This window comes from Protopterus annectens, chromosome 6.part1 (genome assembly GCF_019279795.1).
Source record: "Protopterus annectens isolate FY-2018-M chromosome 6.part1, PAN1.0, whole genome shotgun sequence".
Lineage (NCBI taxonomy): Eukaryota > Metazoa > Chordata > Ceratodontiformes > Protopteridae > Protopterus > Protopterus annectens.
Window position 1 is genome coordinate 576,237,949 of NC_056738.1, and position 14,982 is coordinate 576,252,930.

General features: G+C 41.1%; 1 protein-coding gene across 1 annotated transcript in view; it reads right to left on the reverse strand.

Annotated features, from left to right (window-relative positions):
* LOC122805677 (glycogen phosphorylase, muscle form) overlaps positions 1-14,982 on the reverse strand; it is a 761,024-nt gene that overhangs the window by 354,704 nt on the left and 391,338 nt on the right. Inside the window, exons 11-13 of the mRNA XM_044076012.1 lie at positions 2,923-3,086; positions 2,274-2,388; positions 854-955 (exon numbers count right to left, since the gene is read on the reverse strand). Coding sequence (XP_043931947.1) covers positions 854-955; positions 2,274-2,388; positions 2,923-3,086 — 381 coding nt within the window. The remainder of the gene's footprint in view (positions 1-853; positions 956-2,273; positions 2,389-2,922; positions 3,087-14,982) is intronic.

Below are 14,982 nucleotides of genomic sequence, written 5' to 3' on the forward strand. Positions count from 1 at the left end.
CTCACTATCTAATCACCCCTGCATCCTGTCACGTGACTACTGTTTTCACTAATCTCAGTGGCAGTTCCTTTATCTTTATAATCGCTTCACTTCGATGCGCAAAAATCAACATAACAGCAGTCCAAAACAATTCTAGTGTAGCAGGCGTGTCATCCTTCTTTTACAATTTTTATTGTTTCTACAGATTACAATGTTCCAAAGCTACCTCAGAATAATCATGCTCAGTATATACTGGATACCCTCCCACTAATCTCAATATATACTGGATACCCTCCCACTAATAACCTCCAACCAGGCTGCCATACAAACAATGTTAGAAACAAATGGTTGACACAGATACTGAACTTTGGTATGGGAATATAACTGCGGTTTCTGCTCACAGACAACTGATTAAGTTCTTAAATGAGCAAATAACTCGGAGTTTGGGGGAGGGTGAAGGTCCAACCATCTGCTTAGCAGCATTTCTATATTCGATATAATGATGTGTTAGCTTAAAATGATTTCAGCTGACAGTTCATCATTGTTTGCGTTTTGCAATATATGACAACGTTTTTGCTATTACTTCATGATATTTGTTTTATGGAGGTTAGAGTTGTTTAAAAGATTATTAAAACAGTTGCACATTTTCATAATTTCATGAAGTGCACTCTGATTAGGTTAGGTGTGGCAAAATGGAAATTGTTGAAATTAGATTTGACCAACAATACCTGGATCATTAAAAGGATATTTAAATCAAGCATCAATGAGCAAAGGTTTTCAAATGTGAAATCTTATTACTGAAGTTGTACCTGGCTATACCAATGGAAGCAGCAAGTTTTACTATACGCAGAAAGTTCAGTAAATAGGCCCTCACCTGCTTGACCTTAGCAACATCTCGAATAAAAGCTTCATCGTTAACAAAATCTTCAAGTCTCCTCAGCTGGTCGAGGTCATTGATGTAGTCTTCACCAATTCGCTACAAAACAAAAAAAAAATCAGTGGAACAGAAGGAGGTGCTATAAGTAAATAAACAAGTCCAAAGATCTCTGCAAGCAATATGGATACAAAAAAATATGCAAATGTGTGCTCTGTACAAACTAGACAGTGGCCCATGAATTTAAGTGATGTGGCTACATGTGGTAAAATACAATTAACATTCCAAAAGAAAATCAATTTATTAAAATAGTGAATCAAACTGAACATGCCATCGCAATCAGACTTAGGGTAGGTTCACAATGCAAAACTTTAAATGACACACTGAACTGCCACAACAGAAGAATGTTATACATCTCCAAGAAACGGACAAGTTAATGAACAACTCAATAAAAACATTGCCCATTTACAAGCCATAGTGCTAATAGCTAAAACACTAACATAAAGTAACAGATAGAAGTAGTCACAAACAGACAGGAACATAAGCAATGTTGAATACAGTTGTTTAAACTGAATCTGTTCGGTACTGAAACATGAAAGGGCTTGCTTAAAAATCAGACATTTTTTTTAACCAGTAGCAATAATCACTATTTTATTCATGGGAGATGTATCTTGGATTCACTGCCCCCACATCATTCTTCTTAAATGTACTAACTATACAGTCATACAACCGTGAAGAATTTGCAAAAGCATCTTAGCCTGAAAGACCATCCCACTCCACCACTGACAAACTGCAATGTGAAATCAGTTAAACTAAAACAGCAGCAGCAACTCTTCAGGTCACAAAACATGTCATACAAATCAAGCAACACTTGACAATGAGGTTTCACACAAATAAAAAGATAATAAAACACAAAAACATGAAAATACACCACTCATGTGAACAGTCATTTGATTTAATTGACATTATGTAGAAACCTTTAATGAAAGGGTCACTGATTATGTTTCATGTTTCCAGTCAGCTTTACCCACTTCTGGTACATTAACCCTTTAAGGCATCATTCTCAAGGGTCAATTACACTTAACGCAGACTAACAAGAATCACTCACAGGCACTGATTAATGTGGCAAGTACTAAAAGAAATACAAATGTTTGGGCCCACTGCAAATAGAACAAACTTCATACGAACTAGTATGCTAACATGACGAAGAGGTGAACTTTAGTACAGAAGGAGAGAAACCGCACTTAGATAGGCAGTAGCAAATTACAAAGAAAGTTATAAAATGGAACTCTGGGTACATGTGCGAGTATGACTACCAGAATGCAATTACTTTGTAATTCACAAGTAATAAGAAACGGATTAAGTATTTCTCTGCACTATCACACATTTCTTCAAAACAGAAACAGTCCCCTCCCCTTACCTCAGCAATGACTTCAGCTAAGCCTGGGTTACATAACACTAGCCAGCGACGAGGAGTAATTCCATTTGTTTTATTCTGGAACTTTTCAGGTTCAAGTTCATAGAAATCCTTAAAGCTGAAAAGGAAAAGAAAAACAAAGAGGATGACAAAGAGAAATTAAATACAAGCACTGCAGCAGACAATTACAAATGTCTTCTAGTGCAGCGGCAGACATTACATCTGCACCACAAATGACTACCTGAACAGACTATGAACAGTAATGTTAAGCTTCTTATGGCAATTTTGTAGGCATACTTATTAAACAGCACTCAACCACTGTAAAACATTGCCATTATTTGATTTGATAGACAAATATCATCTAAACCGTTGGGTTTTATGGGGCTTGGTATTTATATACTTCTATTTTATTTTCGGGTTCTGGTGTTTCCATGTCCTGTTTCTGAAACAGACATGACACTCAAACACCTATAAAAATCAAAGGAAAATCACCAGCAACTCTTAAATTCAAACTGGATAAGAAAACATGCAGCAGTGTTAGTAAAGAAAGAATTTGTAAAGAACGTACAACATGCAAATCTCACATACTCAGCGTTAAAAGGCACTGGCATGAATTACCAAGATGCAAAACTAGAACAAAATTATCCCTTACACTGTCTTCTTCAGGATTTCTGAATGAATATAAGCTACACCATTGACCGCATGAGCGCCTACAATACACAAATGAGCCATGTTGATCCTCTTTACATCGCCTTCTTCAATTAATGACATCCGTCTCATTCTGTCAAAATCTCCAGGATAGCGAGAAGCAATTCTCTACAAAAAAAAAAAAAAAATGGTTCACGGTTCAAATAATTATCTAGACACACACTGAATTCCTGCTAAAATATTTCCAAATACATGTTGAGAGGTCCCAAGTTGAATGATGGCACTCCTGTGACCAATCTAAAATTATTACAAAAAAGGTTATATTCCATTTCCTTAAATTGCAATCATCTGATCACGATCATCAAAACACTGTCTATCAGTCTGGGAGGTGGTTTGATTTTGTAGGCCAGAGCATCATGGGAGAACTAGGGACTGGAATGGAATTTGTAGTCTTTCTGAGTGGTGACAAGTGTGCTGAGAAAAAATCAGAAATGTTTCCCTCCCTCTTTCTGCAGGGCACCTCTTTGGTGAGTGATCCAAAGGCTACAGATGTTGATGATTACTACTTATCAGCTGGTCAGCTCGTTAAGTCTGATCAGAGTACAGTATAATTGTTGAGACTGGTAGGTCTACTGACCATGAGAAGGTACAGATGATTTTGAGAGATGATACTTTATTCGCCAAGATGAATTAAATAATAATGCAGGGAGTACAAGCTGCAAGTTTTTTCAGCATTAAGCAGTTACAATGCAACAAACCAGGCGCGTTACCCACGTGCAGACTGAAGGCTGGTAAGTACCTGTGAGGAAACCAGTACACAACTGTAAAAGGTGCAAAAAATATATATATTTTCTAAGCTTGTTTCCTGCCTTTCCTATAAGTTGTCTAGTCCAGATACAGATTTGCTGTATCCAGGACTGTTTGTAAGCTTCTGAGCCCCCAATCCTTTCTATGTTGGAGGGAAGCCTTGTAGCTTAATTTTGTTTCTTAGAACTAGCCAGTTTTCTAGTTTCAGTACTCAAATCTTTTTCTTTGAGCTCAGCACTTTCAGAACTCACTGTAAGCTACAAATTACTACAGCACTCAACTTTCCTCACTTGTCTAGATGAAAACAGTTTTTAGTAATTAATAAGCACCTATCCAGGTATGCCTAAGGGTCAGCTCCCGGTGTTTTCTCCTGTCTACCTGATGAATCTGGGCATCTTGGGGCAATGCAGAAATTGCCTCATGTACACAAACAACCCTCTCCTCCTACCACCCATCACTACAACCTGTGAGAGATGCACTTATATAACCAAACTGAAAGCAAAGCTCTCTTCACCCAAGACTGGACTAGACAGTCAAGAGGAGAAAGTAAACACTTGCACCACACCACACTCATCACATAGTCCCTCAAAACCTACACCACCAAAACACACACATACAGAAACAGAAAACACACACCTACATTTGCGGAGGCTCTCAAACAAAGCTACCCAAGCAACAGGAACCTCCAAAGCAGAAACACAAGCAACCTCCACCCCCAACACAACCCAAATGACACATAACCCACAAACTCAGTGTGCCACTCAACCACAGCCCATAAGGCATAACAACGTACCCAACACTCTAGTCATAGGTGACTCTATAGTCAGGCACACCGATGTTCCACTCACCAGGCTAAAAGGCTAAACAAGGAGAAAGTTACTGTCAGCTGCCTGTCAGGTGCAAGGATCCGCCACATAACGGATGCACTCAGGTCACTCCACAGCAAGTACAACTATGACTCTGTCATTGTCCATGTTGGTGTGAATGACCTGAGACGTACCTCCCTGGACTACATGAAGAAAGACATGGAGGAGCTTTCTGATCTTGTAGCCCAGGCAGATATGACCCTAGCCCTGAGTAGCATCCTGCCATCACCCAGAATGATACCACAGTACAAGGACAAAATGATTGACTTCAACAATTGGCTAAGCTTCTGGTGTCATTCTAAGGGGATCCAGTATCTGTCTGCCTGGGATGACATGATCAACAAACCACGATGCTTTGCCAGAGATGGCCTGCACCTGTCGCCCTTGGGATTCCGGATACTGGCTAAGGCTATTGCCACCCATTATAGTTCCTTTTTTAGGCAAGATTCAAATGACAAATTCACCACCGTAACAGGTACAAGCAAGCAAAATCTGAGGGTAATGCTACTTAATGCTAGAAGTCTAAACCTCAAAATGCACTCACTCTAGGCACTCCTTAAAATAGAGAACATTGACATCTGTGCAGTGACAGAGACCTGGTTCAAGGCTCCAGAGAGCACCCATGCATTACCATGCTATAATTCATACCACACCTTTCGGCCACCTAATCTGGACCGAAGCACTAAAGGCAGAGGGATGTCCATATTCATTAAGGATATCCACACCTGCAGGCTAGTTGCTCAGTATAATGCATCTGAGATTATCCAAGTGCAACTAACTCTGGGCAAGACCGCAATGCAAATTGTAGCTTGCTACAGATCCCCCACCATGCACCAGGATTCTCACTCCTCATTTCTTGATACACTGGAAAATATTAGGGTACAACCTAACACCCTAATAATGGGCAATTTCAACTACCCCACCATTAACTGGGAAAACTACTCATGTACCAACTCTTGTGCTCAACGTTTTCTGGAATTCATAAATTCCAATGCCTTGGATCAACTTATCCACACCTCCACCAGTGGCAGCAATATCCTAGACCTGGTCATTAACAACATGGGCAACCGGTGTTCCACACCAGAGGTCAATTCCTCGTTTGTCAGATCCGACCACAAGCAAATCACCCTAGACATCCACATCCCACCCCCACCCCATTAGGGTAACCACTGTAAAAAAATTTCTCCAAAGCCAACTTCACGCTTCAAGACAGAAGTGGCAAACTTCACGACACCCATGCTGATGGACAACAGAGATACAACTGCTGAATCCTATACAATTACATTTTATAAGCACTTACACAAGTGCATGGATTGTGCAATCCGTAACAGAACCAAGATGCTATCCTCCAAAAAAAGGAAACCAATGTGGTGGTCCCCTGCTATAAACAAACTCTACAAAAGAAGAAAGAAACTATTGCAAAAAAGAGTAAAATTCCATGATTGGAGGAACTCCGTGGTCAGCCTCAGTAAGAAGCTAAGATCCCTCGTAAAACCCTCCAAAGCTAGTTACAAAAACAAAATCGCCACCGATTCTAAAGACAACCACAAACCATTCTATAGCTATTTCAAGAATCTCAATGGCAACACTCAGATCTGCTCTGAGTTACAGCACAATGGCACTAAATATACAGAACCAACTGATATTGCCAACATCCTGGCAGATAGGTTCAGTGCTAACTTTAACCCTCTCTCATCCCCTAAATGGCCCATCTCTATACTGGAAGAATGCAAAGTACCTGTAATCACGGCTGCACAGGTAAAAAACACACTCTCCAAAGCAAAGAACACAGCATCCATGGGACCTGACATCATCTCATGCTGCGTTCTACATGAACTACAGAACGAACTGGCACCTTACCTAAGTACCATGTACAATCATAGTCTCACCTCAGGCTTTGTGCCCACTGTATGGCACACAGCAATGGTTATCACACTCCACAAAGGGGGAGCCACCATGGACCTCGGGAACTACCACCTCATTAGCCTGATGAACCTGGTATGCAAGGCTATGGAGTGTATCATCATGGAACTTATAAACAATGACATTGATAATCTCCAAACTCTGGACCCTACCCAGTTTGGATTTGTAAAAGGCAGATCATGTCTCCTAAACCCGACCGACTTCTTTGAAGCAGTCACCAAAGCCGTAGATGAGGGTAAGGTGGTTCACACAGCCTATCTAAATCTCACCAAGGCTTTCGACACCATCCCCCACTCTGGAATTATAGACAAACTCACTAAACTAGGTATAAATCCCTATGTCACAAGATGGGTTGCCAACTGGCTCACTGACAGAACCCACATTGTGGAAGTACCATACTCTAAATCCAACTTCAGACCAGTGACAAGTTGAGTACCACAGGGTTCAGTCCAGGGTCCTCTTCTGTTTGGTATCTACTTCTCTGAAGTACAGGCTAACACAGAAGGTCTTTGGCTAGCAAAGTTCGCAGATGACTGCAAACTAGGAGCCATATTCAAAACTAATGATGTGGACATCCTACAAAAGGGCCTCACTGAGACAGATGCCTGGTGTCAAAGCCATGGCCTCAAGCTCAATGCTAAAAAGTGCACTGTCATCCCTTTTGGTAAAAACTCTGTACCCATGAACTACCACATAGGCAGTAGTCTACTTAACACCGAAAGTGTGATAAGAGACCTTGGAACACAAGTGGACAGTAGTCTCTCCTTTGATAATCACATCATCAAAGTAGTCAGGAAATCCTTCTACGTGGCACACCTCATCACAAACGGTTTCTCATCTAGGAAAAAAGAGGTCATTGTTCCCCTCTACTCATCACTCATTAGACCCATTATAGAGTACAACGACCCTTTTGGGATGTACCTCACAAGACATCTACAACAACTGGAAAGGCCACAGAAATACCTCACAAAGAGGATTACAGGCCTCAAACAGATGCCCTACGCAGACAGTCTAAAAAACCTCCAGCTTTACTTTGTAACATATCGCCTACTCAGAGGCGATCTCTGCTAACATACAAAGCTATGTCAAACCCAGAGCTGTTGGACATGCTCCACGTAAAGAAATCCCAATCCCTCTGTGCTACACGCTCTAGGGACCTAAACCTTGTCAAAACAATAAACAGAACATGCTGGAGGGATAGATTCCTGTCCCAGAGACTTCCCATACTCTGGAACAAACTACCTATCTATATCAAACAAAGATCCTCATTAGCTCTCTTCAAGAAAAATCTTGATGACTGGATGGGAGATAGGAAATTCACCCCTGGGATCACTTCTGTGGCTTTGCTTGACAGGGCACAGGAAAATAATTTTCTTGGGTGGCAAAAGCCAGGGTACTGTTTGGCTAGGCTTATATAGGCCCTAGGACCAATAGCCTAGTACCTACCTATGAACCTATGCAGTGATTAAGGTGGTGGATTCACATATTTGTAGCACTATGGTGTTAGAACTTGGTATGAATAATAAAACATGCTGACTAACTGGCTGCTTTAAACTGTCCATATCACATTGCAGCTACATACAGAGAAAGCCCTATGTTTAGGTACTGTGTGTGTGCACGTGTACATGTGTGTGTCTGTCTGTGCACGTGTGTAATTTGATCTTGATAACCTAGCTGAAAGGACAAGGCTCTTAACAGAAAACTCAACACCTATCTCTTCAGATGCACTTGTTGGTCCAGAGGCAGTGACATCAGCACTCTATGCCAGAAGTCTTTGGTTCACTTCCCTAACGACAAGTAATATACTTTCATTTTACAATTTAAACTGTCCATATTTATTACTGTACTCATGCCTGTCCTTACACCCGGGTCATGAGTATAAAGGGTCAGACTCTGTAAATAAATTAATAAAACTAAAAAAGACTAGGGTAAACGTACAAAGAAGGTTGGTTAAACATATACAGAGGGCTGGTGAAGGACTACAGCAGTTTACAAGCATACATTCAATTAAGGATTACTAGGGACGAGGGAGCACTAGGCAAGCCAGGGCAGATGGCTTGGGAGAAGTATGAGGTATAGGTAAGATTTAGGGATCCCTGGCAGAGTCTCTTCCCCTTCTAAGATCCCGTGGGTGGCTTACAGAAACATATACTGAAAGAATAAATAAGGAACAAGTACACCATTATATTAATAAAATAATGGGAGGCTTGCAACACCTATTAACTATAATGGAGTAATGCAATACTGCACAAGACAAGTTTTAAGCCAAAAATGATGTTGCATTTATAACAAATTTTTTTTAAGACATAAAATTCATACAGACGGTTGAAAAGCAATAGAAATGTGAAAACAATCACTGAATTAAGAGAAGTAAATTATTCTGAATCTGTATGCTTACGATTGTTATGGCTTAATTAAGGAGTTTTAAAAATGCTTGTGTCTACAGACTTAAGTATTTATCTTGTTAGGTCCAACATCTTCAATGTATTGATCATGCTCTTTGGAAATAAGTCACAATGTATCAAAAGTCAGGAGTCCAGTGCTGAAAATACTTTTACAGCAGCAACAACTAACATGGCACATTACTCAGACATGCAACAACTAACATGGCACATTACTCAGACATTACAGGAAAGTGTGGTAACAAAGTGGCACTTGGAAACTACTACAAACTAGCAGTGGCAACAGGGATTCAGAAAACAAGGGAAAAAAACACCCAATGTCTGTATTTTTTCCAAGGAATGATATCTCCCCATACTTTAAGGAAGGATACAATCTGATCTGAACAATAAGTTTCATATTCAACAGACACACAGAACATGACAGAACAAGGGAAAAAACGTGTACACAATAAATTATCAGATGTGTACACCGTGTTCGACTTGAACTGAACAGTGCCCTCACCCCACCTCCACCACACACACCTCCTGCAGCTACAAGCCCAAGTTCTGGACAAGCACATACCAAACATGCAACAGATAAAGCAAAACTCTAAAAAGCAAGTTCACAGGTTTTCTAAACAGTGCAATACAATTAGTCAAAAAAAAAACTCTGAAAACCATTTAGATGGACAAAAGTTACCAAAACACCATTTGTAAAGACAGGACCCAGTGGAAAGCCATTAATGTATGAGTACCTGCTAGATTTCAAAGGGAAAACCTTGCAATTTTCTTTAACTGTAAAATCGAAATGTTTTTCATATTTTGCAGTGTGACAGAGGTGGTTAAAAGAAGTATTAAGAGTGGAGAGCAGCCTCCTTACATGGGTACTATACAAAACTTTATCCATCCAAAAAATATATACTCACATCTGTAAAATCTATCATGTATAAAATTGCTTAAATATGTATTGTACCTGTATCTGTTGAATATTGTTATTTTATATAAATTTTACTGTGTTTTCAAGGAGCTTTTCTCCCCGGCCTCTGCTGAAAATGGACATATATCCAGCTGGACTAGCCCAGTCAACAAATCTAAAATAAAATAAATAAATAAATAAATAAACTTACCATAATGTTAAACCTTCTTGAACTATGTCGTTCCACTTAATTAGCAGGACTGGAAAGTCATTCTGCACCTTTAAGATTAACCCAAGCTCAACAACTCCTCCCCATCTCAAATAATGCTCTACACCCTTCCCCTCTCTAAATTCAGCTTGCCCATATACATACAGAATGAGCTTTTGGAGCATTTAGGTTTTGCTCTATGACTATTCTGCATAGCAAAATATAATGAGTCTGAAATCTACCTAGAGAAGGTAGGTGTGAAAAATTTCTTGCGTGCTTTACCTACAATAAAGGAAATGAAAAGCGGATTATTCTTTGTGATATCTTTAGTCCTCTCTCAAGATACCCTTGTCTTGAAGTATGCCACCAACTAGGATTGTAACAAATGCTTCCTTTTCTTGCACTACTGAGGGAGGAACAGTGGGAAGTAAACAGGCAGGTTAAGGTTAACCTCCTTGAAGGCAGGGTTAATACATAAGCACGTAGTTTGGTAGTCACAACTTGTCAGAGGGAGCAAAAAATTTGTCTCCCATACCTCCTTTACTCTTTTACATTATTAGGGTTTGCCCCCCTTTTGAGTGCTTACTCTTCCTGGCTTTCTATAAGAAGGACCTTGTTACTACGGTAATTCATGTTATACTTGGAAAGAGGAGGCTGCAGCAAATGACACACCTTATCCACAATCTTCCCCTTCTCCTCTAGGCCCTTAAACCTCCTGTGTTTTTGAGGACCAAAAAGCAATTTCCAATCCAGGAAGACTAGGAAGTTTGTATTTGATTTGCTTAACTGAAGGCTGAGTGTGCAGCCAAGCATGTCTTAACACTGTGCCTCTGGCAACAGCTTTGGAGGCTGCATCTGTAGCATGACAGGCACACTTCATCATATATCCGTCCAGCTGAATGGATGTTTCGATAAACTGACCCAGGCTGGCTTTCCAGTCTTCCTTAGTCTAGGCAAACTTTCATCACTTGCTAAAGAACATGCTCCTGGAACTTCAGGATATGGGACTGAGAGTTTAGGGCTCTAAAGGATAAGGTGTCTGAAAACTTTTTTGCAACACCTATTCAGGAGTCTACTCTCCTTATCATCAGGCAGAGTATTTCTCTCTGGAAGAAGTTTGTTCCATTTTTGTTGCTTCACAGGAAATTGCTTTATAGTGGCAGAATGAAAAACAGAGTGGTTCCCCCTAAACCATGTAAAAATTTAGCCATCCTTTTGGAGGCTGGAGGCAGTGAATACAATGAATCTGAGCTCATTTCACATATGTCCAATAGAGTTCCCCATACAGGGGAGTTATAACACCAAAACTCTCTTTTGGCATCTGAGACCTTTGCAGCCACACATGGAAACTGATCCCTCATATGAGCCAATATACTTACTTGTACTCTATCACTCTTGGGCTGTTCAAAAGGCTAAATATGTGGCAAGAAAGAACTGAAGATGGACAACTGTATGTCTTCCTTTACACACAGGGAACTAATCTAAGGAGGTGGCGAAAGCCAACACATTCTGGCTAGGCTTATAGATGCCCTTGGGCAGATAGCCTAGTACTTACCTATGAACCTAGAAGTCCTGCAGTGGCAGACATAAAGATGGTGAAATGGAATGTGGATGAGCTCAAACTGTGGCTACATGTAAAACTTTGCCTACAGCACAGACTGCTCAAGTTACAACTGCAGCAGTGTCTCAGATGAGGCTGGGAAATGGAACATCAGCAAGAGGATGGATGCAGGCCTTGGAGAATAAAATAAATGGAATATTGTAGCTTCTGGATACTACCTCCCTGATCTATATTCTATGTGATGGCGTGTCACACACGAAGGAGCAGGGAGGTTTACTCCCCAACTGCCTCAAGAGTGAGCCATTCTTCAAGGATGCTGCAGTTGGCCCATGGAAGGTTGAATGCAAACGTTCTACTTTCTGCAAACTCCCATGGCCACGTACTGGTGTCTATCAGAAGATAGAAAGGCAACGGCCTTTCTTAAACCATAAATTTCACATACTCTTCTAGTTATGTGATAAAGTTCTCGGAGGAAAGCAAAACTTTACACTAATAGATGTGGGCTTCTTCCCTTCCTACTTACCTTTTTGCATCTTCTTCTTCCCTTGTAACTGGAAGAATATGCCATCGTGAAAGGCACTAAAGTGCATTGTACTTTGGCTTGATGCTTTGAAGTTTTCTGCATAACATGACAATATATGTCATTACCTAACCAGACTGCAATGGCTGCTCCATTTACAATAATGTTACAGTCATGCGACGAGATTAACAACATTAGCCAAGACTGCTACCTGAAATTCCAACAGAGCTGTACACTCCCATGTAGCATCTTTTTCTGGCATCTCTAAGGTTCTAAGGTTCTTTCTATCTAGCTGTATTGAAAGCAAGTCGTGTGTGTCAGGTACTTCAGGGATCAAACAGCAAGTACTTGATACACACACACACACACACACACACACACACACACACACACACACACACACACACAACACACACACACACACACACACACACACACACACACACACACACACACACACACACACAAAAGCAGTCTAGCTTCTGTGACTCCTTGTCATGGGGTGAACTGCTTGGATGTCCTGGTAGCTGTTGTCACATGATGGTCAACAACCCCCAGTTAGCAATCATCTGCAAACTCTATCTGTGAAGTAAACATCATAAAGGACAAGTCTAAGCGAAGAGCACTGAGAAAAACATGGGCACTTTCAAACTTTCTGATGAGGGACCTACAATTTGCACAGTGGGTTTTTGTCTTTCACAGTGTTTGCTATCTACCTTATCATGAGTCAATCTTTAAAACATTTAGGTTTAGTATGATATGAAACACTGTTGCACTACTGAAGGTACCGACAGGAAATAAAGTGAAGTAAAAAAATGGAGTATCCTCGATAAACCACCACGGCTAGAAAGAACTATTATAAAATATAATTTTAATCTCCAAATAAAAAAAAAGAAGTTATGTACTCACCATAACATTCCGTCTGAGTAGGTAACTTCATTTGTCAGCAACCTGTGGGTATCGGATCCGACCTGGATCTGAGCCGGCAGCTTTCCAAGCTAGAGATCTGAGCTCCAAGCTCCTCCCCTTTACCCATAATGCCCTGCCACCTCCTTCCAATCCCCAGATCGCGTTTCCCCATCTACATAATCTCACCATGACAAAGCAACAACCTGGAGAATCCTAACCTAAGGATTAACAAATGACCTGGATAAACCATCCTAGTGATCAGAAAACCAAAGAATCAGGTTAGGGGGAAGGAGGGAGGATCAGTTGCTGACAAATTAAGTTACCTACTCAGATGGAACGTTATGGTGAGTACATAACTTCTTTATCTGAAGCAGGAAACTTCATTTGATCATCAACCTGTGGGACAGAGTCCCCAGCTACCAAAAAACTTGGGAGGTACTCAAGGAAGGATATTCTGGAGCACTGCAGAGCCAAAAGACGCCCTTCCTCTAGACACTAAATCCACTTTATAGTGAGAGATAAAGGTATGAGAGGATGCCCAAGTAGCCACAAAACAAATGTCATCCAAGGGAATTCTTGACCAGAATGCAGTTGATGTAGCCATAGAATGGGTAGAGTGAGCGTGAACCCCAGTAGGTTCTGGCAGGCCAGATAGTTTATATATGAACAAAATGCAATTTGAAATCCATCTGGCCAGAGTCACCTTCGATACAGGCTTACCCAAAAGGGTTTAGCAAAAGAGACAAATAGCTGATCAGACTTGCGGAAGGCTGCTGTTCTGTGTAAATAAAACTGTAACTGCCTATGAACATCTAACAAATGAAGTTTGTACTCCCCTTTGTTCTGATAGTTAGGGAAGAAAACTGGAAGATTAATGGACTGATTGATGTTGGTCTCGGAGGCCACTTTAGGTAGGAAAGATGGGTTAGTCCTGAGACAGACCCTGTCCTTATGGAAAACCAGATACGGGGCTTTTAATACAGAGAGCTTGAAGCTCAGACACTCTTTTAGCTGAGGTAATGGCTACCAAAAAGGCAGTTTTCCAGAACAAGAATTTCAAATCAACAGAGGCTGCAGGTTCAAAAGGATGTCCAATTAGAGCTTGAAGGACCAAGGTTAGATCCCAAGGAGGGACGGGGTTCCTAACAGGGGGGTCTCAAGAGAAACGTACCTTTCAGAAAGGCCTTACAAATCTTGGTGGAAGTGAGGGGACTGAGATTATTTCCAATGTGAAAATGCGACATGGCAGCCATTTGAACCTTTACAATACAGGAACTGGCCCCTTGCTGAAAAATATGTGATAGAAAATCATGCACTGCTGGGATGTGAGCAGTGAAAGGGTCCAATTTCCTATGAGACGCTCAAATAGAAAGCCGCTTCCATTTACTATTGTAAACCTTTCTGGTAGACTGCTTATGCGCCGCTACCAGGATAGATCAAACTGCAGACGAGATACTGGGAGTCCTAGCAACTAATGGAACTGGATCAACCACGCTGAAAGCTTAAGATCGACCAGGTTCTGGGGCTTCAATCCCGAAGAATGAGATATTAGATCCAGGATGGGATCCAAGATCCAGAGAGGAGCTATAAGAGGAGACAGCAGGCACGGGAACCAGGTTTGACGAGGCCAGAATGGGGCTATGAGGACAATCTTGTTCCCCAACCGACGAGCTTTCTGTAAGAATTTTGTTATCAATGGAAAAGGAGGATAAGCATACAGAAGACCGGGTGGCCAAGCATGAACTAGAGCATCTCTGGGGCTCTCCTCCGGAGGGGGAATTAGAGTGAAAAACTCGCTGCACCGCGTTGGAAGGAGACGCAAAGAGATCGCAGCAAGGCTGACCCCACTTGCGGAAGATCTGTTTCGCTACTAAGAGATACAGAGACCACTCGTAAGGCGAGAGGATGGTTCGACTCAGTTTGTCCAATAGGATGTTGGACCGACCCGGAATGTGCGTTGCTAACAGAAAACA